Source organism: Neovison vison, chromosome 1, assembly GCF_020171115.1.
Source record: "Neovison vison isolate M4711 chromosome 1, ASM_NN_V1, whole genome shotgun sequence".
Classification (NCBI taxonomy): domain Eukaryota; kingdom Metazoa; phylum Chordata; class Mammalia; order Carnivora; family Mustelidae; genus Neogale; species Neogale vison.
The window spans coordinates 266,053,193-266,080,318 of record NC_058091.1 but is presented as its reverse complement, the minus strand read 5'-3'; the positions used below and the strand labels follow the sequence as shown (position 1 = coordinate 266,080,318).

General features: G+C 40.7%; 1 protein-coding gene across 2 annotated transcripts in view; it reads right to left on the bottom strand.

The window, feature by feature from the left end:
* The window catches only part of ATP10B (ATPase phospholipid transporting 10B (putative)), a 269,423-nt gene that overhangs the window by 68,500 nt on the left and 173,797 nt on the right, over positions 1-27,126 (bottom strand). Inside the window, exon 6 of one of the 2 annotated variants that reach the window (XM_044230157.1) lies at positions 14,021-14,225. In XM_044230157.1, the coding sequence (XP_044086092.1) occupies positions 14,021-14,225 (205 nt within the window). Of the gene's footprint in view, positions 1-14,020; positions 14,226-27,126 lie in introns of those variants that run through there. The other variant, XM_044230166.1, reaches the window with a different exon arrangement.

Here is a 27,126-nt window from a genome sequence, read left to right as displayed (position 1 = left end):
CCTTACTTCCCTCCCCAAAATGAGCTGTAAAGAGGGGCATGTGGGTCTTGCCATCTTCAAAGATAAGCTCTGGGGATTGCTTGCTTTGAAGGACTTGCTGTAGTCACTCCGGGGAGCTGCTAGGAGAGTCCAAGGACAGGAGGGCATGGAGGGACCTGCCAAACCCTGCAAGGTCCTTACATTAGTCTCGTTCAGGAGTTTCTGATTCCCTTCTGATTTATTACAGCACAGATTTTCATAACTTGTGGATGAAACCCACCTATCCAACATTTCTTTCTGACTCAGCTCTTTATCAAAGAAAGCCCCACTAATAAGCAAAATGGCCTGGGGAGCCATCAGGGTCCAGGAAAAGATAACCCCTTTCCGGAGAGGAGTGTGTGTGTCTCTGCCGCCCTTCAGGCCAGACCCTCCTCCCTCAAACATTTTCTATACATATACCAGGCACATGTCATTAAGTTCTCACAGTGACTGTAGGAGACATTGAGAGATGTGCAAATAGAGAATGAAGTAAAGCGATTGTCTTAGGGTTGGTAAGTAACTGCTGTGACTGTGGTTCACATCTTTGGAATCCAAAGCCAATTATCATCACTGTTGTCTCTGTGGTCATCATCTTGACCATCATCAATACATTTAATCCTCTCTGTCCTGTTTTTATTATTGTTGCTTTAGCACTTATGAATGCTTGTTATGTGCTAAGAACCAACTAAATATTTTATACAAGCTATTGCCTTTAAATCACGTAATAACTCTATCAGACAGGGACTATTATTGTTATTATTTTTTAAAGATTTTATTTATTTATTTGACAGAGGGCAAGATAGCACAAGCAGGGGGAGTGGCAGAGGGAGAGGGAGAAGCAGGTTCCCCACTGAGCAGGGAGCCCAATGCAGAGCTCCATCCCAGGACCCTGAGATCATGACCTTAACGGAAGGCAGAGGCTTACCTGACTGAGCCACCCAGGTGCCTCAGGCAGAGACTATTATTATCTCTATTTCTCTATTTTACAAGTAAAGGAACTAAGGTTAAGGAGACCTGGTAATTTCCCCAAAGACCTACAGCTAGCAAGGTGAGAAGGAAAGCTTTAACTATGGGACTTCTGATGCCATACACTTTGCTCTTTTAACAATGGTGTTATTTTGATCCACAAAGGAAAGATTAGTGTTTAAGATCTTCCTTTGGGAGGGGGGGGTGGTCGGATGAGGTAACTGAGGGGTGGACATTAAGGAGAGCATGTGATGTAATGAGCACTGGATATTATATAAAACTGGTGAGTCACAGACCTGTACCTCTGAAACCAATAATACATTTTATGTGAATTAATTGAATTTAAATAATTGTAAAAACTAAAAAAAAAGATCTCCCCTCAGCCCTTTTTCCTTTCCTGTGTTTCTTTTCCATTTTCTGTAATTGAAGTACCTGATATAATCAATTCATAAATGTGGAATTAAAAAACAGACCCCAAAAAACTGAGCTCATGGATATAGAGAATGGATTGGTGGTTGCCAGAGGTGGGGGTGGGTAAAGAGGGTCAAAAGGTACAAGCTTCTACTTAAAAAATAAGTTAGTCATGCAGTGCAATGTACAGTAAGGTGACTATGGTTAATAATATCGCATTGTATATTTGAAACTTGTTAAGAGAGATCTTAAAAGTTCTCATCACAAGAAAAAATATTATAACTGTGAGGTGATGGATGTTAACTAGACTTATTGTGATTTCATGATATATACAAATATCAAATCATTGTTTATATACCTAATACTAATATAATAAGTCAATTATATCTTAGTAAGAAAATAAGCAAGCCCCAGTGCCTGGAAATCATCATTATTATAATCATCATGATCATCTCACCCTTCTTAATGGGAGTCAAACAAGGAAGCATGAAAAATCTAAACTACATCATATTGTCAGGCTGGCCTTTGATTTGCCTCCATTAAATGCTTTTATTTGATTGTTTCTAAAAGACTTTTACATTTTATGAAAGTTGTTTCTTAGAGTCATTGGCTTGGTCTCATCCTTTTTTCTAGTATCTACATAAACATCTAGTTGGTAGGCAGTCAAGGAATTTCTAGACCAGGGTATCTCAACTTTGGCACTACTGACATTTGGGGCTGGTTAATTCTTTGATTTTAGCAGCATTCCTGGCCTTTACCAACCTCATACCAGTAGCCCTCTCTTTCTGCCAGATATGATAACCAAAAATGTTTATAGACATTTCTTGGGGTAGAAACGAGAATTGCTCTAGAACCAATTCCAGACTAAGGAGATATAAAGTTGCTAAGATTGAGAACACACTGTATCCTATCTGTCCATCAGGAGAGGGTATGATAGGATTTTTTCCCTCTTTTCTTTTCTCTTCAATTGGAAAAAAAAGGTTAGATTTTATGACTGGGAGTTCCTAATGATTGAATGATGAGAAATCTGTATATATCACTCTATCCTATATATACTATAGAAATTATTGTATAAACATGGTGGAGGTTTCCTTACAATATATGTACCATGCCAAGGTTAAAAATAAAAGGGGATTGATAATGAAAAGAAATGAATTCATTGTCTAAAATCTAGTAGAAAATATTTAGAATATACCACAACTAATGAGAAATGCAATGTATTATGTTTTCCAAGTGTATTTGCATTTTAAAGCAGGGTACCTTTGAAGGGTAGAAGTTAAGACACTACCTAAATTGTGACATTCTTTTGAGGAGATATATCTGTATCTATATCTATATATCTATATAGATCTATATATTTTGAGGAGATATCTATATAGATATCTCCTCAAAAATATGTATATATTTAAATTTTTTAAGCATTTAAGAAGTTTTTTTTTGCCACCTCCTCTATGAAGTCCACCCGAATCGCCACAGACCGTTTCACCCCAACCAATGAGAATTTGTCCTTTTTATGTGCTTCCTTACCACACTACTTTTGCCTCCATTAACACTTCCTCTACTGCCAGCCTCCTCTGGGGCATCTCCCATAATACCTTGAGGCAACAGGCATACCATCGAGATTTGTTGAGAGAAGGTTAGTCCTGGAGAGGGTGGTGTGAGGAATGTATACATTGAAAGGTGATGGATGAGGAGATGAAGGAAGACCTCTCTGTAAGAGACCTCTCTGTAAAGATTGCCCAGAGCAATTAAGAAGAGCCCCAGGGACAAATTCTTAACTTTGATTCATAGGAATAAGGCTGCTTCTTGTAAGGAAATTCTTTGGCTCAACTTAAAAAAAAAAAAAAAAAAAAGTAGCTAAAGAAGTAGATCCCAACATTCCAACATCGGCCAAACTGGTCTCCAATTCATTCATTCACTCACTCATTCATTCATATATTCAAAAATTTAATTGAATTCCCATAATATATGAGCCACGGGGGAAAGTGAGAAACAATCAGAAAGAATGGAGAGGTTTTTGACACAAATCAGTTACTGCAGTCATAAAGCAACTCAAAGTTCCCAGTTTAGCCCAGGTGCGTCAATGGCAGTATCTGGGAAAGCAGAGGAAAGTGGGCCAAGTGCGAGTGTGAGATGACTCTCGGGGTTAAGGTCTCCACTGACTTATGACCCAGAATCAACAAGCTGCATCCTCTGACGCCCATCAGGAAGGTCAAGGTTTAACAAAGAGGCTGAAATATGGTCCAGTAACAAGAATGGGCCACTTCCCCTGCACTAGTCTCAATTTTTACTTTTCTAGGCCTATTTTCCTCTATTCTTCATAAATGAATTTCATGTTGATTCATAAATGTGATTACATATGTATGAATGATGTTTCCAAATTGTTTGTGGTGGGCAGTTGTTTTCTGGCTACCCGCCTTCCAGTCTACTCCCTTTTCATTAAAAGTCCTTTCACTTCCTTATGGGAAACTACCTCTCCTCCGTGGTTTGTAATCTTGATGGGACTCTACGTCAAGATGCCCTGCCCATTAGACTCTCCCACTGTGGGACTTTGACTTGAGGGGAATGACTCAAGGAAGAAAAAACAACGGAGATCATTAAGTAGTTGCTGCTCCCAATACTTGCCATTGCACTGAGGCTCCTGGTTCTTGTTTCTGAACCTGGGTTTTCAGCTTTCCTTTGATTCTGTGAGCCACATGGTACGCTTCTCCCCCTCCACCCTACCTGCCCCTGCATTTTTGCAAGGTTACTATTTTGCTTAAGTTAGCCAGGATCATTTCCGTTTCCTGCAAATAAAGAAGTCTAATCAAAACAGTGGCACGTCCCACGTGATATATCAGTCCCACAGATATATCTTGGCCTTAATGATTTTTATTTATTTGGTAAAATTGCAGTTCACAGAATTCTGTCCCTTATTGACCTGATTTTATTCACTCTTCCCAGCTCTCCTGTGAAGTGCTGAGGACAAGTTAGCCCCATTTTATTGGAGAGAAAATTGAGTGTTGCTTGTGTTAAGTGGCTTGTCTAAGAGTACACAGCTCAAGAGCACCCAACTTTGTCTGATTCTAAAGGTTATACATGTTCTTTGCTTGGCATTAGCATCTAATGTTGTCTGCCCAAAGGAAAAACCCTCTTGGCCTTTCCTTTATTATGCTTTCTTTGTAGGTTTTCCATATTGATAACTCTTAAACTTTTATTGCCAGGCCCAATAGGACCCATGTGTCCACCATAGACTGTAGCAATCTGTCTTGCTTGGGACAATTCTTAATATCCATGTCATTCACTTGGAACTTGTAATATCTTATGCTTCTAATTGCTAAATACCAAGCTATTTCTATAAGCCAGCTGGTAGATTACACATTGCAGCTTGTCTATAAATCCCTATACGCAGCAGGATGTTGTCCAGAGACAGCAGAAACATAAGTCTCATACATGGTTTTCTAATTTCTTTCTTTAAAAAAAAAAAAAGATTTTATTTGAGAAAGAGAGAGAGAGCACGAAAAAGGGGAGGGGCAGAGGGAGAGGGAGAAGCAGACTCCCACTGAGCAAGGAGCCTCATGCAGGGCTTGATCCCAGGACCCTAAGATCATGACCTAAGCTGTAGGCAAATGCTTAACCCACTGAGCCACCCAGGCACCCCAGTTTTCTGATTTCTTGAGGAATTCTTGAGATCAGTAAATTACAAATCCAAATTCATGGTATCTTTTTGTTTTATTTTCTTAAGTAATGGACACTGAAAGGACAATTGCTTTCAGGTCAGACAGCTTAGTCAGGGCGAGGTTATCAAAGATTTTTGATAGTCATAAAGGGTCTTTAAATTAAAAAAATAGGTGCCCATTGTCTTAAGTTCTTAGAGGAGAGAAGTACATTTTACATCACCTTGAAACCCCTCTATAGCTATGAGGAGATATTCAAGAAAGATTCTGTTAACTGGAAATCAGCTAAAGAAATCAGCTAAACTCCTTAAACACAGAATGTGCTTATTTATTGAGTTTTCACTTTAAGCCTGTGAAAAAGAAGTATTGAACCAGGATTGCCAAATTTCTGTGCAGCTCTCATTCTGTTTCTACATGACCCCCAGGCTAGGTGACTAGAAAAACCTGCCCATACCAGGGAGAGGATGATAAAGCAGAACTAGCTCATTTTTGGAGCATTCCTGTAGGTGGAGCAAGGTTTCAGGATACACAGACCACACCCCCCAGGTGACTACCCAGGAGATACATTGCAGGCAACCTTAGGAGGATACTATTTTAAAGTTTTGCTTTTTTTTTTTTTTTTTTTTTTTTAAAGCTTATTAGTTTGGATAATGCTAGAATCCAATGTTCTTCACGCCCTAGCTGCTAAGCCAGGTGACCAAGGTTTCCTTCCTGGCATACAAATTAGACAACCCTCTGATTTCTGAGAATTCCATCTGAAAACTAATGACAGTTACCAGCATTCGATAACCTTCCTGCTCCCAGTCGAGTCAGAGTTCTTTTCAAGATAACCGGCAACAGAGTGACTGGCAGTTACTTTCCTTTATGACTCTGGGTGAGGAGATGGTCTGCATTATGCAACCACCCTAGGTCTCCCTGTCTGCCCAAGAGATTCCCGCTAAAGTGCACAGATTGGGCTGCAGGATGGGGGATCCTATCTAAGGATTCCTTACAGTCTTGTGTGGACTTTATTCAAGTGGACAGATATTCTGATTCTTATTCAGGGCTAAGATGAAATTTAATCTTGAAATTGTGCTATGACATTTTCCAACCTCTAAGGCAGGGGTTTGGCATGCCAAGCGAATACTGGAAAAAGAATGACTTCTTCTGTCATTCTTAGAAGGAGCCGATTACTAATTATTTGTGGGAGTGTTTGCTAATCATTGTCTTTGTGATTCCCTGTTAGAGTATATAGTCACAGCCTGTATCTCCCCTGTTTAAATCTGAACCCCTAGTGCACACTACGGCACCTGACACAGAGGACCTAATCCATCGATATTTGGTGAATGAATGAGGGACTACATGATGCCTGAAACATGCCCACCAGATGGGCCGTGGTGCCTTCACAGGCCATTGCACAGACAAACCTTTTTTGCATGCCTTTTTCTGGCTAAGGATAACTGAGACAAAAGAAAATGACATGAGAGCCAACGTTTTGTACTTTATGTTTCTGGCAAAAGAAGTCACAGAGAAGAGAGTATGAATTCCTACTTGAGAAACTTTTTATTCAGTTGTTCACAAAAGATATGATCGTAGTGCGTCATCCCAAAAAACAATACCAAAATGATCTGGCACAGTATCTGGCGACAAAAGGACCTCATCGGATACTGGTTGGAAAAGTGAATTCATTGAATTAACTACAGTGAGGCAGGCACAATGGTTGAGAGCAACAAAGGTGGTCGATGGGAGCACAGAGGGAGGAACGATTTACTCTGGGTATGTTACAGAGGATGCTGTGTAGGCAGAGATAGGGCACATAGGTAAGTTAGATACATATAGCCCTGATTCATAATACGTATTTAATGGACATTTATTGGTGAGCTGCTCAGAACCCTCCTGCTCCATAGGCTAATCTCAACCATCAAGTCCAAGTAGATGATGCCATTCTCAGAATCCTTTCCCTCTAGCCAGAGTTAATTGGTTGGTCTAAGGATGGGTACACAGTATGAGCCAGGCCAATCAGTCCCTGTCTTTGGGATACCTTTCAATTCAGACATCAGGAAAGTTTCCAGTCCTCCTCTGGAGATGAAGCTGTGAGAGTTAGGTCTATACGTGAGAGATGAAAGCCAAACATGGCGAGAAACCCAGACAAGAAGCGAGGGTTGTACTGATGGATTCTAAATTTCTGGTTGACACTACCCCAAGGTCCAATTCACCTTATTTTCTCTCAGTAAATTCTCTTTCTGTCAAGGCTACTATGAATCAGAGTTCAGTCACATGCAATGAAGAGTCTTGCCTAATCCTTATACTAGATTGGTATGGTTCTCCTTTGAGACATCAAATAGTTCCCACACTGGCCTGAAATATTCCCAATTATCCCTGGTGGTTATGACTGTGAAGGCCACTCTTCAAAGGTAAATATGTTCTCACGGTATATGGAGATAGTGGGGAGGAGGAAAAGTTTAAGCTATCATCTATTAACACTTTGCATGATTATATCTTTCACATAACGTAGCAGTGCTTCCTCGTAAGGCCCTGAAGGGACAAAAATAGGAAAAGACTTTTTAATAGAAGTTTCCAAATACTGCTAAACACTGGGATGGGGAGGGGATCTCCCATGTTTGTGTTGTGTGTGTGTGTGTGTGTGTGTTGCTCATGCTCTAGAACAACTCTGGCCAAAAATAGGTCGGAGGGCTATCAAAAATAAAAGTAAATTTTTTTGTAAGGTTATTTCCTTCCTGATCTAATTATTATTATTGCAAATAATTACAACCAAAACTTGTATAGTTGCAGTATTTTCATATCTGTGAAAATTGTATTTACTTGAGAAATAAAATATACACATAAAAGGATCTAAGAATCCCTTCAGCAATGGGAAAAATAATCATGTACATCTGAACTGAGTTCCAATTTTGGCATAACACTGCATTCGTGGGGTAATCTTTGATAAGATTTAATTTTTCTGCAATTGTTTCCTCATCTTGAAAATGTTACTAATCCCTTCCTTTTCTACTTCCAAGGATTGCTGTGAGTGTCAAATATCCAAGGGGACTGTGTGGTAAAATGGGCTGTGTAGTACAGTGGCTAATGACTTTGCCTAATGTGAGAGAAGGGTTTACATATTTCGTATTGATGAGGTTGTGTCCTCTAGTCCTGAATTTCAAGTATCAGCATAAATCTTGATTATTTAATCTTTAAAAAGTCCTAGTTGTGTCCATTTAAATGGCATGGAAATAATGATCAATCCAATAGCTGTATATACCTCTGACATGTCTTACTGTGATTTCTAAATCCTATTTTACATTGAAAAGGACTCGATCTATTAAGACTACAGGGATCATGAAAAAGAGCTCAGAAGCCAACTCATAGAAAGTCTCACCAGCTAAAAATAGGGTAATAATAAAGATAACAACTGCACTGATTTGACACATATCAAATCTGTTTAAATCCATCAGTGCACATTGATACTAAAAAAGACAAACTCACTGGTCACCTTTTGCAAGATGGGAGGCAATCAGTTCATGCAACGGTGACATACACACTCCCAAACACAAACCTAACCTGAATCAGATTTAGGCATGAGCTCTAACTGCTAATTTATAGAAATATAATGAATAGGGAAAGACGTTTAAATGACACAGCTGGGAGTCAATGCGATCAGCAAAATCCAGACTGTAGGAAATTTTACAGGACCAACAACCTGATTTATTCAGCAGCAAAAACTGAATATACAAGAAAAACAAAAAAAGAAAGCCGAGCAGGGAACCCCTAGAGTAAAAGAGAAACTTATCTAGGTCTTTAGACTTACTTGGATTCTTATTCAAACTGGAAAACACTGAACACTGACTTGAAAGCTGACAGCAAGAAATTAATGCTAATATTTTAGCAGTGACAATGGTATCATTGCATGTTTTAAAAACCGTATCCTTGAGAGATAGATTAATTAAAGTATCTATATGTGGAATGCTGCAACACTGAAGTTTACTTCAAAATAATTTGCAGAGTGAAGAGGGTGAGGCTATAGATGAAACAAAATTGGCTATGGTGGATGTTGAAATTGGGTGATGGGCACATTAAAAATTCATCATACTATTCTCCCTACATTTGAATGCACTTGAAAATATCCATAATAAAATGTTAAAGTAAGGGGTGCCTGGGTGGCTCAGTGGGTTAAGCCTCTGCTTTCGGCTCAGGTCAAGATCTCAGCATCCTGGGATTGAGCCCCGCATTGAGCCCGGCATTGGGCTCTCTGCTCAGCAGGGAGCCTGCTTCCTCCTTTCTCTCTGCCTGCCTCTCTGCCTACTTGTGATCTCTGTCTGCCAAAAATTGGAAGGGGAGGTGAACCATGAGAGACTATGGACTCTGAAAAACAGTCTGAGGGGTTTGAAGTGGCGGGGGGGTGGGAGGTTGGGGTACCAGGTGGTGGGTATTATAGAGGGCACGGCTTGCATGGAGCACTGGGTGTGGTGAAAAAATAATGAATACTGTTTTTCTGAAAATAAATAAATTGGAAAAAAAATAAAATCTTAAAAAAAAAGAAAAAAATGTTAAAGTAAAATAATTCTGCCTGAGTTTAAATCCAAGCTCAGCTCACTGCTAGGAGGGTTACTTAACTGTTCTTGTCTCATTTGTCAAGTGGGGATATTCAAAGTGCCTACCTCGCAGGGTTATTTATGGAGAGGAGAAAAATAATAGGTCTAAAACACTTAAGAGACCTGCCCATGGCACACAGTGTAGGATCAATCAACTTATCTATTGATATTACTTATTATCATTATATATCATGATGTAGATTTTATATTGAAGGGACTCTAGAAAATATGATCTCTGCTCAACATTAAGCAGTGGTCAATAGGTAGAAAGACTATCATTCTTAAGGGAAACTTGCAACAGCCTACCATGGGCAGGTCTTACTACAAAATCCCCCAGGAAAGGAGATTTTTCCTCTGGTTCTCAGGGCAGGCAGGGTTGAGAGGATAGCTACCTTTTGCTTCTTTCTAGGTGTGTCATTACTGAAATGGGAGGGTGATAAAGGACTCCCTATCTTCCCTCAAGTCTTTAAGCAAAGTGCTCTGCTGCCTAAATATGTTAAAGTCAGTGCACACATTCACTGTAGAAGATCTGAGCTCCAGTGGTTCTTCACAACTGAGAAAATGGCTTAAAATCACTAACCTTCATGGAAGGCAAGCTAGTTAAAAGGGAAAGTCAATTAAAAATCTTTAATTTGGGCAATAAACAGATAAGCGCAATTATTACATCAGTCGATGATGCCCTAAGCCAGAGTTTTCAATGTTCTGCTGTGCACGGCCGTCATGTGGGGGATCTCGTTAAACTGCAGATTCTGATTGAGTTTATGGTAGGGCCTGATATTCCACATTTTTAACAAGCTCCCAGTTGACAACAAAGAGGCTCACCCACATATCATACTTGCCATGGTAAGCACTTGGCTGGCCATTAGGAAATGATCTGACACACGGTTTAGTAGGACTTAGGATTCAGTGATTTGAATAATAGACAGCCAGGAATATGTTTCATCTGAAATATTAATTGGAAGAATTCATTTCTGATTCTTTGGCTTTGGTATTTTCTATTTACCAAAATAAAGGCACATACTTCTTTTCACATACTCTTTTCTATTAAATGCCTCCTACTCATCTTGGAAATCCTTTTAAGAAGAGATTTTGGGTATCAGAAGGTATCAAAGAGAGAATGGTATAATTTAATTCTCTAATAAAGTCTTCTGACCTGCTCAGCAGACCTTAGCATAAGCCTAATTTTGGATTCCTTCCCTTTCCTCAGCAATGGGATGTGGGAATAAATATTTTAAGAACAGGTCAATAATTTTGTGAATTCAAAGATCACCCAGCATGATAAAATTCTAAATTGAAAAAAAAAAAAAGTTGGCCTTGTCCAACTTGAATTCTAAGAAAAGGATTTTGAAAGCGACTCTTTGGCAACCTTGAGAATGATGTGACTTGTCACAGCAGAAAAATACTTTTGAGAAGCTCTTTTATGTTTATGATTTCATTTGAACCTATATAGGAAAGGGAAGGATGAATTGCCTAGGTCCTTCTCTGTTTACTGTTCAGCTACTGTGATCATGCATGCTCCACAATCCATGTTAGTTTTCCTCCCAAATTTTCATGGGAATGCTAAAATTATTGTGCCAAAACATAGTTCTGAAAACTCAGGGTTCAAGAAAGTTTAAAAGCTCTGTTGACTGCAGATCTTCTTAGAGACCTTGCTATGTTGATGTTCATTGGACCCTCTAAGAGGGGTCCACAGGACAGTTTTTCCAATCAGATTTGACAATGAAACTTGTTTTCTAAGAACTATCTCTTGAGATAAGCATTTGGCATACTCTGTCTTGAGAAATGCTGATCTAGGCGAGCTGGGACAAAGTTTGCTTATCAACTCTAAATTAACAAAATATAATAATCTCTCATCATTTTCAAGATGGTAAAAATGGGTATAGGTGTACAGATGCGGTGGGAAATTTCTATAAATCTCTGTTAGTAGAAACCCTTTTGGCAAGGTGAAGGTTTTATAGTCATTAAGGGTTAGAGGGAACTAAGAAATGCTTTTTTTAAAAAATTTATTTTTTACTACTTATTTTTTAAGATATCAAACTTCCCAACAAACCATATCTGTAGGTGCTCAAAATCTTCTCTGAGACAATAGTGAAATATTCTACTTCTATTCCTCAGTTTTCATCTGTAAAATGAGGATAGTAATATCTACTTCATAGGGTGGTTGCAGGGACTAAAAGAGACAATGTATGGAAAAGCACAGGCACATCTAAGAAGCATGGAGATGGTAGTTTTGTTCTTATTATTAAAAGTGGTTTTTTGTGAGTGCTTGAGGTGACACCTTCCCTTTGTCATACAGGTCTTCAAAAAAGCTGGTATGTGGTAGGCTCATGGCACGACCATATGGGAGAGCATTTAAAAATATGCATGCCTGACCCCTACTCAGTTCTAGTGGTAATGGGGAAGAACGTATATATATTTTTAAAAGTTTCTCCCTGTGGTGAAGATGGTACATCTTGAACACCTGTAAGATATTTGGACCAAATCCCTAAATTGTGATCCTACGTCTCCTACAGTAGTCCTCGAGTATGTTCTGTGGAACGAAAGTTCTCTGTGTGAAATGGTTAGAGATGCTACATACTAGTCCCCATCCTCTCTCCTCCTTGAGCTTTCTTAAATTACCTGAGATGTCAGGCAGTACTCTGTGAAATATTTGAAAATTTGTAACCTATTGTCTTCTACTTTATGATTTTGCAACATATATTCATCCTGCAACTCTCCATGTCTGTCCAACACATTTGAGAAATGCTATAGTAAAGAGTTAGAAGAGAATTCTACTTATGTTCAGAGATCTTTTCACGCTGACATAAGGGAGAAGCAAGGTAGCAAAGGGCAGCCCAAATTCCTCCTTCTTAGAGAGCTGTCTGAGGCTACTTTTTAATTTTTAAATTTTAATTAATTAGTTATTTATTTAAAAGATTTTATTTATTTGTTTGAGAGAGACAGAGAGAGACCAATGGAAAGACTGAACCTGCAAAATAGCAAGAAAAAGAAGATGGCAGCAAAGTGGTCACGGTGGTTTCCATGCCCAGGGTAGTAAATACAACTGAGGTAGCAGTAACAGACAATTTATTATGGGCCTACTATGCACCAAACCTTACATTTTGTTCCTTACTTTCTTCATCTCCTCTGAATCTCAGAGCAGAACTAGGGAAGAACTATGTAGAGGTCAGAGAACAGGTTTCTGTGGACTGAATCAATCACACCAAAGAGATTTTTCAAGAACTGCTCATCGGGTGCTTGGAGAGAGGCAAAGTGAGGTATGACAAGTTGTCACAGTTGTCAAGTTGTCATTGAAACGTCTCTCAAAAAGTTTCCATCTGGATAACTGAACTCTATCAAGAGAATCTCTGAGGCATGAAGCACTTGCCTTCTTTTCCCTAAATCCCTGACTCATCTAATTTTTCTCCCACCGAAGGCTGACAGAGTGAAGAAACTGATAGAATTTTATTCTTTTCCACAGGCAGAAGAAGGTTCTAGATTAAAAACCAACCCTTCAAAGAGGAATTTTAATTGAAAATTGGAATATCACATCTAGTTTCAGTTTATCAACACATATTGCCTCTGAACACCACTGACATTTACTGCTAGTTATTTACGGGCTTCTTACTATGGGTATACCTTTATGATAAATAATTCCTATACATGTCTTTTAGTCTTCAGAATCATCCTAATGGAGAAGGACTAATTTTGTACCCATTTCCCTGATGAGGGAATAAGGATGTGAGAGAGTAGTAACTTTCTTGAGGTGAGAATACTAATAAACAGTTGGGTTGGACTTTGAGTTCAGTTCTGTCAGCCTCCAGAGCCTGGGCTCTTAACCACCAAACAGTTGTAACTTCCTTATGATGTCTATGGTACCATACATGGAGGTATATGGGCGTTAACTGAAAGTGATGATGATCATTCCCTGTTTCTCAAGGAGATAAGGTAAGATGTACACAAGTGGAAAAATAGTTAGCAATACCTTCCTGTAGCTTATACTGGAGTCAAAGTAGTTCTGGAGAAGATTCAAAGAGGAAGTGGTTGAGGGAGTGGAGCTGGGGAGGATGGGCAAGGACTGCATAAGCATGGAAAAGTGAGTTAGTCCTAAAGGTAACTGAAGAGATTAGACTCTTCAGAGCACAGAACACAGTTTCCTTAATAGAGTGTGACCCCACTTAGGAATTCTGAGGCTTTCAGGAAGTTAGTCAACTTTCCTCAGACTATTTCCCCATCTGTGATAAAGGGATAATAGCCATCAAGAGGCTTGCTGGGAAGATTAAGTATAGCTAAGTGTTTGGGAAAAGGAGGCATCCCCTACTCTTTCCTCTAGCTATCAGACTAAGTTCAATTTCCCAGTAGAGTTGGCTTGCTTCTTCCCTTTGACCTCATGTATTAAGATGTTAGAAAGAGCCTTACCTGCTGTGAGAAGCCCTTCACAACACGTCTTTGTTTGAGGTTTGTTTCTCCATCCAGGTTGGCAGTTTCCAGGTGGCAGATCCCACCGGGGTCTGAGGAAAAGAGGAGGAGTATGTCTGCTGGGATGATCTCGTTGCATTTCATTTGGATGAAGTCTCCCACACGCACATCCTTCCAGCATTTCTGCACGTAGCTCCGCTCTTTTCTTGGGTAGAATAACAATAGTGAGTTTTAAGGTTCTCTAGAGAATTAATAAGTGAATGGAGGAAGGCCTGGCCTGTGCCTAAATATCCTTCAAGCAGCCTGTCACAAGATTGCTTGGTGTTCTACCTTGCCCCAAATAACCACCGTCATAACTCTCTAGAAAGGCTGAGTATGGTCTATAGAATCCCACTAATAGAAGATCTGTCCTCATGAGCCTTTAGAGTTTTGATTGACTGTTGGCTGTAGACTAGGTACTATGCTCAGCCTTGCTTCCTAGCAGAAGAAAAAAAATTAAAGGAGAAGGTGATTACATAGTCATATTACTTTAGTACTCTTGATAGACATCATTTTCCAGAATAGCCAGCTATCACTGTAGGAAGCAGGGTTGCAAGGAAAGGTTGTTCAGGAAAGAGTGCTTCTGATTAGGAAAGTGGCCATAGGAAAGTGAGGATATAAACCATTGTGTAGAAAGATCTGGGATGATGCTGAAATGGAAAACTCTGGGCAGTCAGGGAGTTAGAAAGATAGCACCAGAAGTTTGACGGGATAGGACCCATGGTAATCATAGAAACAGAGGGTTAAAGAAATCCCAGGAAATTATGAACTTTCTCTTCCCACCCCATTTATCAAGCTTAGATATGAGTGGCAGCAATAATCACAAATGTAGCAGCATATCTACTGTGCCAAGCAGTAGTGATAGTTAATACTGTCTTTATTTGTATAATAGCTTACTGAAATGAATACTATTAGGCCCAGTTCACAAATGAGGAAATCGAAGGTCAAAGAAAAATTTCCCAAGGTCTTACAAAAATATCTGAAACCCAAGCCCAGATCCGAGTTGGCACCCAGCCCCACAGTTTTCAATGCTTGAAGATCCTACCTTCTCAAAAGTATTCCCCTCTTTCCTCAGGTCTCTGGTGGTCTCAGCTTTTGCACCATCAGCAAAAGGACTCCCTACTACCCAAGCCAAGACATTCCATTTCAAGGAGCTCTTGTCTTAGAAAGTCTTCCTTCTATTTAGCCAAATACTGAACTAGTTCTGCTCTCCTGGGTAATCTATTCCATCTTCTACCATTTTGTAAATATTTTAAGGCATTTATCAGGTATTTCTGGGAGCCTTTTGGATTTGCCAAGTCAAATTTAACTCTCCAAGTGCCCTTCATGACTCCTGTATGACAGTTTCAAGACCTGTCGTGAAAGTGTGGGCTGTTTTGTCTAGGGCTTTATTTGGAAATGTTCCTCTTTAAATATGGGATTTGGAACCAAACCAATATTGTACACATGGTCTTTTCAACTGAGCCCAGCTGGTTTTCAGCTGGGTACCTCTGAGCCCAGTCAGGCCCAGGGAAGCAGGGTCTTGGCTGTTTTTCTCCACTGGTGCTGAGTCCCCCTGGCATGTTAATGTTTCCGTTGGAATCTGGGTGCCCTGGTCACGACAAGACTACTCTTTCACAGGAAAAGAGATGTGACTGGAATTTTGCTTTTCCTTTTTAACTTCATAAAAGTCCCTAAAGTGGGTAAGGGTTTGAGGTCTTGTTTTCTTCTTTGGTGCCCTCTGGAGAACCTCAGATAAGCCCTGCTAAGACATCATTGTTCTTGTCATAAAAGATCTATGCAGAGGACTCTCCTAATCCCCTGAAATGAGTGTGGTTGCATCTGGAAGGCCAATCAAGGGAAGGTCTGATCTGAATCTATAAGATAATCAGGGACATTAGTACTGGGGAGCATCTTGCCATGCTAAAGACCCACAGAATTCTGTGGACATTCCCATGGCTCCAGAAAGAACAATAAAGCAGCCACTGGTATAATCAGTCCATGGGCAATATCATCCACATGACTAATGCCACCACTTCTGAGGATTTGGGGGGCAATGCACCTGTGGCATTTTAATAATAGTAATAGTGCTTCTTTCCATGGAAAGACATTTAACAGGTTTCTAAAGACTTTTTTGATTCCATCAACTTATTTTACCACTTGTTTTTCCTGTAAAGAATAGGCACAGTACCCCTCATTTTTTTTCTCAGTGGCATTTTGGAAATATACCTGTTTGTTTCTTGATGTATTTGGGGTGGCTACTCCTCCGCCAGGAATGTGAATATTACTGTCAAATAATTCATGGTCTCTCTGCTGATTCCGGGAAGGATTTGTTTTTTTCTTCAGAGTATAAATGTTTGAGTATAAGGCTACCTAAAGGAACTGGAATGGCCCATACTCTCTGTGGGAGAAGGAACCTCACACGGTCAAAGAAAGACTAGCTTTCTCTACTGCTTTTGTTGTTGTTCTTCTTTTTGAGAGGGCGCTTAAAACAAAACAAAAAATTCCTAAATGTTATAGCAAAATTCATCCAAGGAATAAAGGATTATCACTCAACCTGTCCACATTCTTCCCCACCTCCCAGCTTTGACTTCTGTGTCCTATCAGGTAATGCCTTTGGGGATGGTGGGTATCAGTTGATCCCTATAATCTCAGCATTCTGCCTGGTATTTGAAATTGAGTTTAGTGAAAATGCCTTAGATTCTGAGCAATATCCTCATTGCCAAAGCTTCCAGAGAACACTGGTTCAGAAGATTTGCAAGTGCTAGTTGGAATTGCTGCATACATAGGCATATCAGAGGCAAGGCCAGCATACCCTCATCTATGAACGCTGCCTTTTTTTTAATAAAAAGATTTTTAAAATTTATTTGACAGAGAAAGAGAGAGCACAAGCAGGGGGAGCAACAAAGAAAGAGGGAGAAGCAGGCTCTCCACTGAAGAGGGAACCTGATGCAGAGCTCTGTCCCAGGACCTTAGGATCATGACCCGAGCCAAAGGCAGACACTTAACCAACTGAACCACACAGCCATCCCTCATTCTTTCACCTTCTAATAACAGACTCCACTGCTTATTATGGGCTCTGGGCTCTTAAGGTTATGGAAGATGGAGAGTTATGGAGATGAGCTTATGGCATATACATTTTTACAAGCAGTCACTTCTGTGAGCTGGGATTGAATGCTGTCAATTTCCACTGGGATGCTGGGTATAATGAGGTCAGGGAGCCACCCAAGATGCAGAAAGTCAGACCAGTCTCTGATTTATATTATTCCTCAGATCCCAGGGAAGTCACTGTCTTACTAGTAACTATCACTTCTGTCTTTCCTTTAAGTTAATCCTTTCTTAGGATGACATGTGGAAGTAAAGAAACATTCTTAGTCTCTGTTGTAGGCTTATCCTATCTTATGAAAGAGACTGCCCATCTTTGTGAGTGTACACCTGAAACAGAAGCACATATGCCTTGACACACACAACCTATTATGTGTGTCTGGGATAATGAAGCTATAGAATCAACATGATTTTGGGATGTTAGCTTTAAAAAACCTGCTGTGTGTGTGTGTGTGTGTGTGTGTGTGTGTAGGGATATGGTTTAGCAATTTAGCTGATACATATTTTGATGAATTATATTTATATTAAATCAAATATAGTTAGTTCTAGAATCACAGTCAAATTTTAAAGAAATTTTTGGAGATAAAAATCAGGTATTTTGGAGATAAAAATATCAGGGTAAAAAATGAGACATTTCATTGTTTCATTTGGCCATTTTGTGCTGGTCTCTTGGTCCTCTGGGTCCATTTTGTCTCCCCAATAGTCAGGAGTGTGAATATGTTTGTGGGAAAGGCAAGGATGCATAGCCAAATGGGGTCCAGCCAGAGGAAGTGATGAGTGGCTGAGCCCAGCTGATGCGGAAAAGCAGCATGCTTCTGCATTGAGTGACACCCAGATGTGGCCAGCAGCTGGCTGGGCGCCACCTGAGGAAGTCATTCGGAACAGCTGCCTCAGGTGGATGACTCCACGCGCTCTTGATCACCTCCTTGCTCAGTGAGTCACACCTGGGAACCGACTGCTATTTTAGTTTCATGGGGTGTTCACTGCTGTTTAAAAATAAGACAAATCAACATGGCTTGGGATGAAGACTCCATCTGGCAGATTCTGCTTCGAGGAGAAATTAAGTGGAGCCGTGCTAAATGGCTTTCCGAGAGGAGATGGGGCTTATTAAGAGGGAAATAAACAGCACGAGAGGTTTGTAACCAACTGGATGCCAAGGGGAGGCAGGTGAAAGGAGGGAGATGGGGAAGGAGAGGAGGCTTAAGGCTCCATTCATCAAGTGTGTGGGTTTTACAAAAAGAGTTTCAAGGAACTAGAGGAGAGAGGATTTCTCAGGAGGTTTGGTTGTCTGTGGGACTATATATTCAAAACAGGATGATGAGCTGACCTCAGCTGTCCTTCCAGAAGCTTGAATGGCAGATGTAGAAGAGTCCACATTCCTACCCCAGGGTGAAAGAGGAATGCCAGGGAGAATGAGTATAGTGGAGGGGTTAAGGGTGGGTTTGAATTTCAGCGTCGCAGCTAATTACCCATGTGACCCTGGGCAAGTTATTTAAACTCATGGAGCCTTTGTTTTTTCAGTTGACAGTAATAGGTGCACTTGCCTTAGAGGCTTGTTGGAAGGTTTGGTGACATGACCCATGACAGGGACTGAGCTCAGGGCTTTGTGCTTGGTAAGTACTCAATAAATACAAAGTCCTTTGAGGATGATGATGATGATGCCGATGATGAGGACAGGGACAATGATGATGGTTCTTAATATCATGGTGAGTGCTAACTCCCTGCTCTGCCAGGCCCAGAGCTCTCTCCTTCACAGCTGGGACACCCATTTTATGCCCATGATTGCATTTTATGGCAGGCCCAGCGACACAATACGCAAACACAGGAAACTCTAAAAACTGAATCCTTTTCCCAAGTTCAGAAAAGAGGGACTCAATCTAGCTGATTGAAGACTTAGGGTTCCGGCTATTGGCACAAACTCCCAGGAAATAATACCCTTAAAATCAGTGCTGTCCAACAAGTTCATTTGCAGATGATGACACACTGATTCTAAAGTTGATACAAAGGGGCAAAAGATCCAGAATAGCCAACATACTATTAGAGGAGAGCAAAATTGGAGGACTATCACTATCTGACTTCAGGACTTCAAGCTGCAGTAATCAAGGCGGTGTGGTATTGGTGAAAGAACAGATAAACAGATCAATGGTACAGAAGAGATAACTCAGAAACACACACACACACACACACACACACACACACACACATTCAACTGATCTTTGACAGAGGACCAAAGGCAATACAATGGAGGAAAGATAGTTTTATCAACAAATGCTGCTAGAACTGGATGTCCACAGACAAACAAATGAATTTAGACACAGACCTTGTACCTTTCCTCCAAATTAACTCAAAATTTATCATAGACCTAAATGCAAAACACAGAACTATAAGACTTTCAGAAGTTAACATAGGAGAAAATCCAGATGACCTTGTGTATGGTGATGAAAATCTTAATAAACAACAACAACCACCACCAATCAGGAGAGAAGGGATTTGATGGATTTCCAGTTCTACTCCTATTATTCAGGGAAGGAAACTGAGGCTAGGAGTGACCTGGCCAAGGTACACAGTAACAAAGTTTGCTCTAGAACCTATACGCTTTCCATGGTGCCAAGGAAGAGAACTCAGGGCCCTGTGGCTGCCTCAGGAATACTTGTAATGTCCCATTGTTTTGCCAGTGGTGTGTTGAGGTAGAGGCAGTACCAGAGAATGGTTAAAAGTTTTGGAGTCAGGTGAGCCTGATTTGAAACCTGGAACTATCTCTTACATGTGGTACTGCCCTGAATCTACTGCCTTATTGTCTGACCCTCGATTTATTCATCTATCAAATAGGACAACTGAAATATATTCTATAGGTTATAGTGAGAAGTAACTAAAATAATATATGAGAAGTGTTTAACGATTGCACAGCAAATGGCATTTCCTACTGCTATTATTATCATTGTAGTTATTATTAGCTTGGAGCAAACAGGTTCACTGCTGTGGAGACGGTAGACTAGAGAGGGTGAAATTGTCTATTTTTATGATCTCATATGAATGAGGTGTTTTCTTCTTCTTCTTCTTCTTTATTTTCCCCTGAGGGAGGAAAGTGGCAAGAAGGTATAGAAGATTTGAAAAGGGACAAAGAGATACAGGGTTGTGTGGCCTCTGTCCCTGACCTGGCTCCAGGAAATAGAACAGAAGCTAAAGCATTTACGTTAAAGACAGCTGAGCCGGGGTTGTGAGTGCGCCCTGCCTGGCCGTTCCTTCCCCTCTGCATCCACCTGTCAGCTACAGTCCACAAGTGAGAGGGCTTCAGGCTTACAGGACTAAGAAAAGCACCAGAAAGGGATAGTGGGGGGCCAGAGGAGTGGCAGGGTACCTTGATTTCTGGTTTGACTGGAAATATTGAGGGACACAGTGACAGTCCCTGTATCTGAGGATGCTTAGGCATGTCTCAGGGTGGCTTGAAATTAGGGTGGGAGAACATGTCCCAAATCAGCAGTTTGGGGTTAAGTGTCACTAGGGTATATGTATTAATATGACCTCACCCAGAGGCCAATGAGCCTAACACAACCAGTCACGTTTGTTATTAAAGTCCTTCTTTATACTGAGAGTCCCATCTTTGTATCAAAGCTCCAAGGGACAGTCCACTCTTTGACCTCTTTGTGCACACGCCTGTCCCACACAGAAAGCAGAAATGAGCACAGAATGGCACAAAGCAGTGATGGCCATTGAAACACCATGCTCAGGGGACAAGAGACAAACAGGTGCAATCCATCAAGGTCACATTCCCAGATTATGGAGAAGCAGCCTGGGAGTACTGAAGGCATGAGAGGTCACCCAAAAAGCCCTTCCTCGAGCCGCTGCAGATGTAAATGCGACCTTTCACTTTCAACTCTGGGCACTGAATATCAGTAGTGCGCCTCTCTTTGCCCCATTTCCTGACATACTGTGGTCCTATTTCCCAACTGTTTCATGTCTCTTTTACTTTTAACAATGTAATAAACTTGTGGAGAGGTGGGATGGCCCCTGAGCCTTATATTTCTGTTCCTACATAGGATCTGGTGGGGGATGCCTAGCATATGGGGAAGTGTTTAGTAAGTATTTAGTAACTGATTCTGTGCAGATTTGTTTTGAATATGAGGCAGCAGAAGAGAAGCTTTTCCTAAACTTTTAGCCATTTTGATATCCAGTCTCTCTCTTTTTGTTATGGACTTGCCAGGGGGAGACTTCCGGTAATATACAACACAACACAACACAACAGAACACAATACAACACAATATGCTTATCTATCTTCTGCCCAGCACTTAAGCTACATTACTATTTAGCTACATTATATTACCTAATAACGAAACAATCTTTATTATTACCATTATCCCCATTTCATAAGTGAGAAAGCAGGCCCAGAAAGGTTTTCTAACTTGCATAAGGTGACACAGGTGTGTCTATTTGGACATATAAGTGACAGACATGGAGGCTTCATGGTTTGATGTGGTCTCTTGGTTCTGTTTGGGAGTGAGCTACCATGCAGATGAAGCCTCAGAAACTGGTGACCTAAACAACTAGAGCCAGATTGAAAATAGGAGCCTCACCTTTTGGAACTGTGAGCTCCTTAACAGAGGCTATAAATCCCTACCTGCAGAAATATAAATCATGCCCATTGACATGAGGTAAGAGCTTCAGGGACACCTGGATTCTTGTTTTATGACTCCTCCATCCATTGAGTCTTGGAGAAGACCTAATGCATTCGATGTTGAAATGACAAGTTGAATTGGCCCAAATAGTTTATGGCCTTCTGTGAGCTCAGGGGAGGCTCATCAGCGGGAATAGGGTGGGTGCTTGTAAAATTGACGCTTCAGAGCAGAGCCTAGTTTGCTGATGCTAAATGCAGAGCAAAGATGTGTCGGATGAATGCAGTGGGCTGCAGAGCCATAAACTCCAGCCAGCGGTGCTTTTCATGGCCATGCTTCAGATGACACTAGACATTTGTCTGTTGTTTGCATTTTTCAGATTTTTCCCTCAGGCCCATTTTGTTCTGTTCAAGAGCTTGGAGTTCAAGTTCTTTAGCTACAGAGTTTGTCTTCTCTCATGTGGTTTCAAATGCCAGCCATTGGCATTTCTTCCTTAATCGTCTTGGGTCAAGCTCATGGTAACTCCTGGCTATCATGATTATAGCTAACATTTTCTGAAGGCTACTGAGCGTCAGGCACTATGCTAAGCATTTAACATATATTCTCTCATTCAGCACCCACAGCAACCCAGGGACATAGTTTTAGAGAAAAGTGTTTTTATGTATCTCGATGTTGGAATAACCCTGGCAAAGCCTGAATTCTGTCTTATCAACCATCTCCTCTCCTTCGGGTTTTCCAAAGAGCCATTATCTAGAGGAAATAATAGTGAAAGCCATTATTTAGAGGAAATAATAGTGAAATGGGGTCCAAACCACTGCCTTGTTAATAACCACACATGTATGATATTCTAATGCATGCTCTGTGTTAGAAGTTGGGTTGGACAAAGTGCCCTTGGTTGTGGGCTAATCGAGTCCATCTGGATCCTTTAACTGAATGTGACTGTTGGTGTGGGTTTGCTTAGGTATTCTGTGAAAAGGGAGGAGGGGGAAAGAGGGCCAGGTTCCAGAGGGGATTCTTGATTTCAGGTTTCAGATTCTGCCACATTGAATAGAAAGAAGGGAGCAGAGCCTTGTTTTGCATTACTAACATGAGTGATTCCTCCCTTGCATGTGTGTGGAGTGTAGCATGAAAGTTAAAGACTCAGGCTGGGCCTGATGCTGAAAAAATTAGAGTTGAAGACACTGGAAATTAAGGAAAAAAGTACTTAGTACTACTTATGGTGCAAACAGGAAGTTAAACAATTTATAAAGATGATCTCATTTCCTCCGCAGTTCCCTAAGAATTAGGAGCTAGTATTGTTCCCACTTTATAGGGGTTGAAATGAAGTTTCAAGGGATCAAATCACTACACACAGTCACGGCTTTGGTATGTGGCAGTTCTGGACAATCCTAGGTCTGAGGCCAAAGTCCTTGATGCCAAGCATCCAGTAAGAGGTCACATTTTAAATGCCATCGTTGACACTCATTTTTCACCCTCCTTTGGCACACATTACATAGTTTGTTTCTATAGCTCTGTTATTTTCAAGCCCTCTTGTATGTCAACTATGTGTCTTTTCACAAAATACGCCATAGAGATTATGACCACTCATAAGATGAGACAAATGGGGCCCCAACTGCTTAAGTGGCTTCCCTGATGTCGTACAGTTAATTAGTGGCAGACCCAAGACCAGGACTTCTGGTTTCTGCATTCTCAGGCTTTCCAGTAGGGGCTCTGGCATTAAAGGTGACTGACGTACAACTAAAAACAGGGTGTAGGTCAGGCTTCTTTCTTCCCAGTAGAGCAGGTCACTGCTGGGAAATCAGGCCCTCAGTGCCATGCTGTCGGAAGACTGGCCACTGTCCTGTAGCGTCTGTCACAGTGGCCACCTGACTTCCAGGCAAGAATTGGTAAAAGAGCCAGAATTTCAAAATCTCGAATCTGAGCCATTCTTCTAAATTTCTGATGTTTCTTGATCATGTTTTTTTTGATACCAGCATAAGCCACACATACAACCTTTAGTTGACGCATGAACAGGCTATGAGCTAAATGCATTTCCTCTGCCCATTTAAATGCTGCTCATGTTCTAATGCCTCTTGAAATGTCACCTCTTCAGGGAGGCTTCCCTCGACCTTGATGTTTTCTGCAGGCAGATGCATCACCTCATCCCCTTAATGACTGTGCCCTTTGTGCATATGCATGGGACAAGGTAGCTGTTTACAAGTTCCTTGTGATCCCTGGACTGAGAACCCGTGGGGTCTTCTCAGGGCCTACTATGTGGTATACACACTTAGATCCCAAATGAACATTTGGGAACAAATGAGTGACCAACTGCTGCTGAGACACGGGAGGGCTTTAGTTTCATTATAATGTGGGAACAAACCCCATCGCAGATCTCCTCTGTTCACACTGCATGTTTTCTGAATACAAACAAAAATTTACTAAGCTGAATGGAAGGATAGAAATCTCTTGCTGGGTATGGTTCCTAGATTCATTAAACTGAGCCCTGGGAGAAAGTAAGCTAATACAATTCTGAAGCTAATCTCTTCTTGAAGTCATTCCATAAATCTGATTAATGGGTCACCTTTAGACCACAAGCACAGTTGCTATATTAAAAGAAAATGCTCTAACAGGATTGTAATTCTGTTAACAAGGCTTCTGCTGTTTGCAAAAGGAGTCTTTCGCAGTATAAACAAGTCTGGGCTGCATGATGCATAGAATTGGGTTGAGCAAAATTCTAAGGGCCCTAGAATTCAGTGACACTCATGTGTATGTATACACACATACACACACACAGGCAACATTTCTCAAATGTGTGATGCTGAGACAAAATGGATAGAGCTAGTGCCCGAGATATAAGCTTTTACATGGTTCTCAAAAAACAAATTGTCCTCTTAGATCTTGTACTCTTTGCCTGATGTCCTATCATGTGCCATTGATATTTGGCAAAAGGAAATGTCCTTCAGCATCCATTAATTAAGGTAATAACTAACATTTACCTAGAATTTCCTAGCTTCCTATTCCAGGGTCTTCTATAGAATCAATAATTGATTCAGAGTTGGAAGAAACTTACTGAACCTTACAGAATGTCGCCAAGACTATATGCTCCTGTTAATATGTGCAAAGCAATTTACAAAGAATTTAGGCTCAAATATATTTTAAGATGATGGTATTGAGTCCCTAGAGGTGGTCTTTTCAATATCTATTCCCCCTTCTCTTAGAAACTACTTTATTTTTATTATTATTATTATTTTCATTTGGGTTTTACATCTTCTCTGGGTAGCACATATGCATTCAGGGAAATGGTCTTCATGCTGGACTGTGGTTCAGTTAAATTTAGTTCACATAATCCTGTCTCCTACTCAAAGGGATTGGTTCAAGGATGAGCATGTGACCACTGGGGTCACTGAGGTGTGAGGAGGTTTGGGAAAATAAGCTTCCTTGCCCTTGCAAGAATACTTCCAGAAGTACCTTTCTTTTTCCCTTTGTGAGTTACCACATGCAGACGTGAAGGCTGGAGCTGCTGCAGCCATTTCACTGCCATGAGGGAAGTCTGCCAGGGGTAAAGATAATGCAGAGGAAACTGAATGAAAAGGACAGCTAAGTTCTAGATCTAGAAAGCAGACTGAACTATATCTGATCACCTGACCACCTCAGAACATTTGTAGTGACTTAAACCAACAAGTCTGTTTGTTGCTAAAATTTGAATAAGGGAGTTGAGGGGATTTGGAAGGGGAGGTGAACCATGAGAGACTATGGACTCTAAAAAACGATCTGAGGGTTTTGAAGGGGCGGAGGGTTGGAGGTTGGGGGAACCAGGTGGTGGGTATTAGAGAGGGCACGGATTGCATGGAGTACTGGGTGTGGTACAAAAACAATGAATACTGTTACGCTGAAATGAAATAAAAAATTAAAAAAATTTGAATTGGTTTCTGCTGCTTACAGTAGAGAGTAGTCCAACAAACACAACTGAATTAAACAAAACTGGACAGGTTACTTATGGAATGTCCTCCTAGGACCTTTATTATATTGCTGTGCATTGTTAGATTCAAGAGAAATGTCAAGTACGTTCTATTTCTTGAATTTATTTGGCTGTGGATTCTCTTCTTTCAGAGCCCATTTCACAGGACAAGATCTAGTCTGACTCCCAAGACTTACAAAAGTGGAAACAGATCCAAAGAATTAAATGACTTTTCTAAGCTATTAGTAGTCAGTCGTAGATGTGAGCTTCGGTTTAGACCTACTGAATACCAGGCCTGTATTCTCACTTCAAAGTTACATCCCATCCCTGCACAAAGAGGTTAAGAGGTTCCTTCACTGAAGATGAATCTCAAAAGAAGAATCTAATTATTCTTTTTCAGAGACTCCAGATTCCTAGGGCCAGAGGCTAAAGCAAAGTTTGCAAATTAGGGACTCACAGGCAAAATAAGAACTTCAGGCCAAACAAATAGGCATGAAGTATTTGAAAAAATTATATCAGATTATTTCATTTAAATATCAGGTTATTTAAAATAAAAGTGCTAGCTTCTAAGCTCTTTTAATAAAATTCAGACAATCTGGTAATACTAGGTCTGTATTTCCATATGGTGGCCAGCTCTGCCTCCTGATATGAGAACGTGGGTCCCCCCATTTGCCAGAGTGCTTACCATTCCCTTCCTCACCCTAGCACTGATGCGGAGGATCCGTTCCCACTTGTTAGTACGCAGATAATACTGCTTGGGGAATTTTACCTTCTTCAATATAACAAAATAATTGACTACAGGGCCAGGCAGGTAATTGAATGAATGAAGTGGACTAGATACAAAAAGGAAAATTGAGATGTTAATATATATTAGAAAAAATTTCCAAGTTACGTAAGTTAGGAACAACACGGAGTTAAGGATGGACAGATTTCTTTATGGTGTCTCTTTTCTCAGTTCCCTCATGGAACACAGGTTAGGAGGGCCAATGTATTATTTTTTGATCATGAATGCCTTTTTTTTCAGAGACTACCTCTTTGTCATTATTATTCCACTGAATACATTTTGGGAAATACTACTATTATAAAACCTCTTATGTCCCTCACTGCCAGTGAACCGGTGGACCAAGGTCTCTTTTTGCTAGGATTGCTACTGCCTCTGTTTTTCACTGTTCCCTGGAAGCTATTTGGAGAACAGAACAACAGTGTGGCCTATGTCAGACCAGCTCCCAGCACAGGTCAGTCTAGGGTCTGATCAACACTGAGATTATCCCCAGGCACAGGCCCATGACTCTAGGAGGCTTAGGGCAGAGGATTTCTGGCAGATGAGGGAGAATAGGATCAGGCTAATTGATGTGTCCATCATTCTTCCCTAAAGAAACAGTTTCCTGGCTCACCTCTGTATGTCTTCTCTGAGAAAAACAACAAAGGAGAAAAG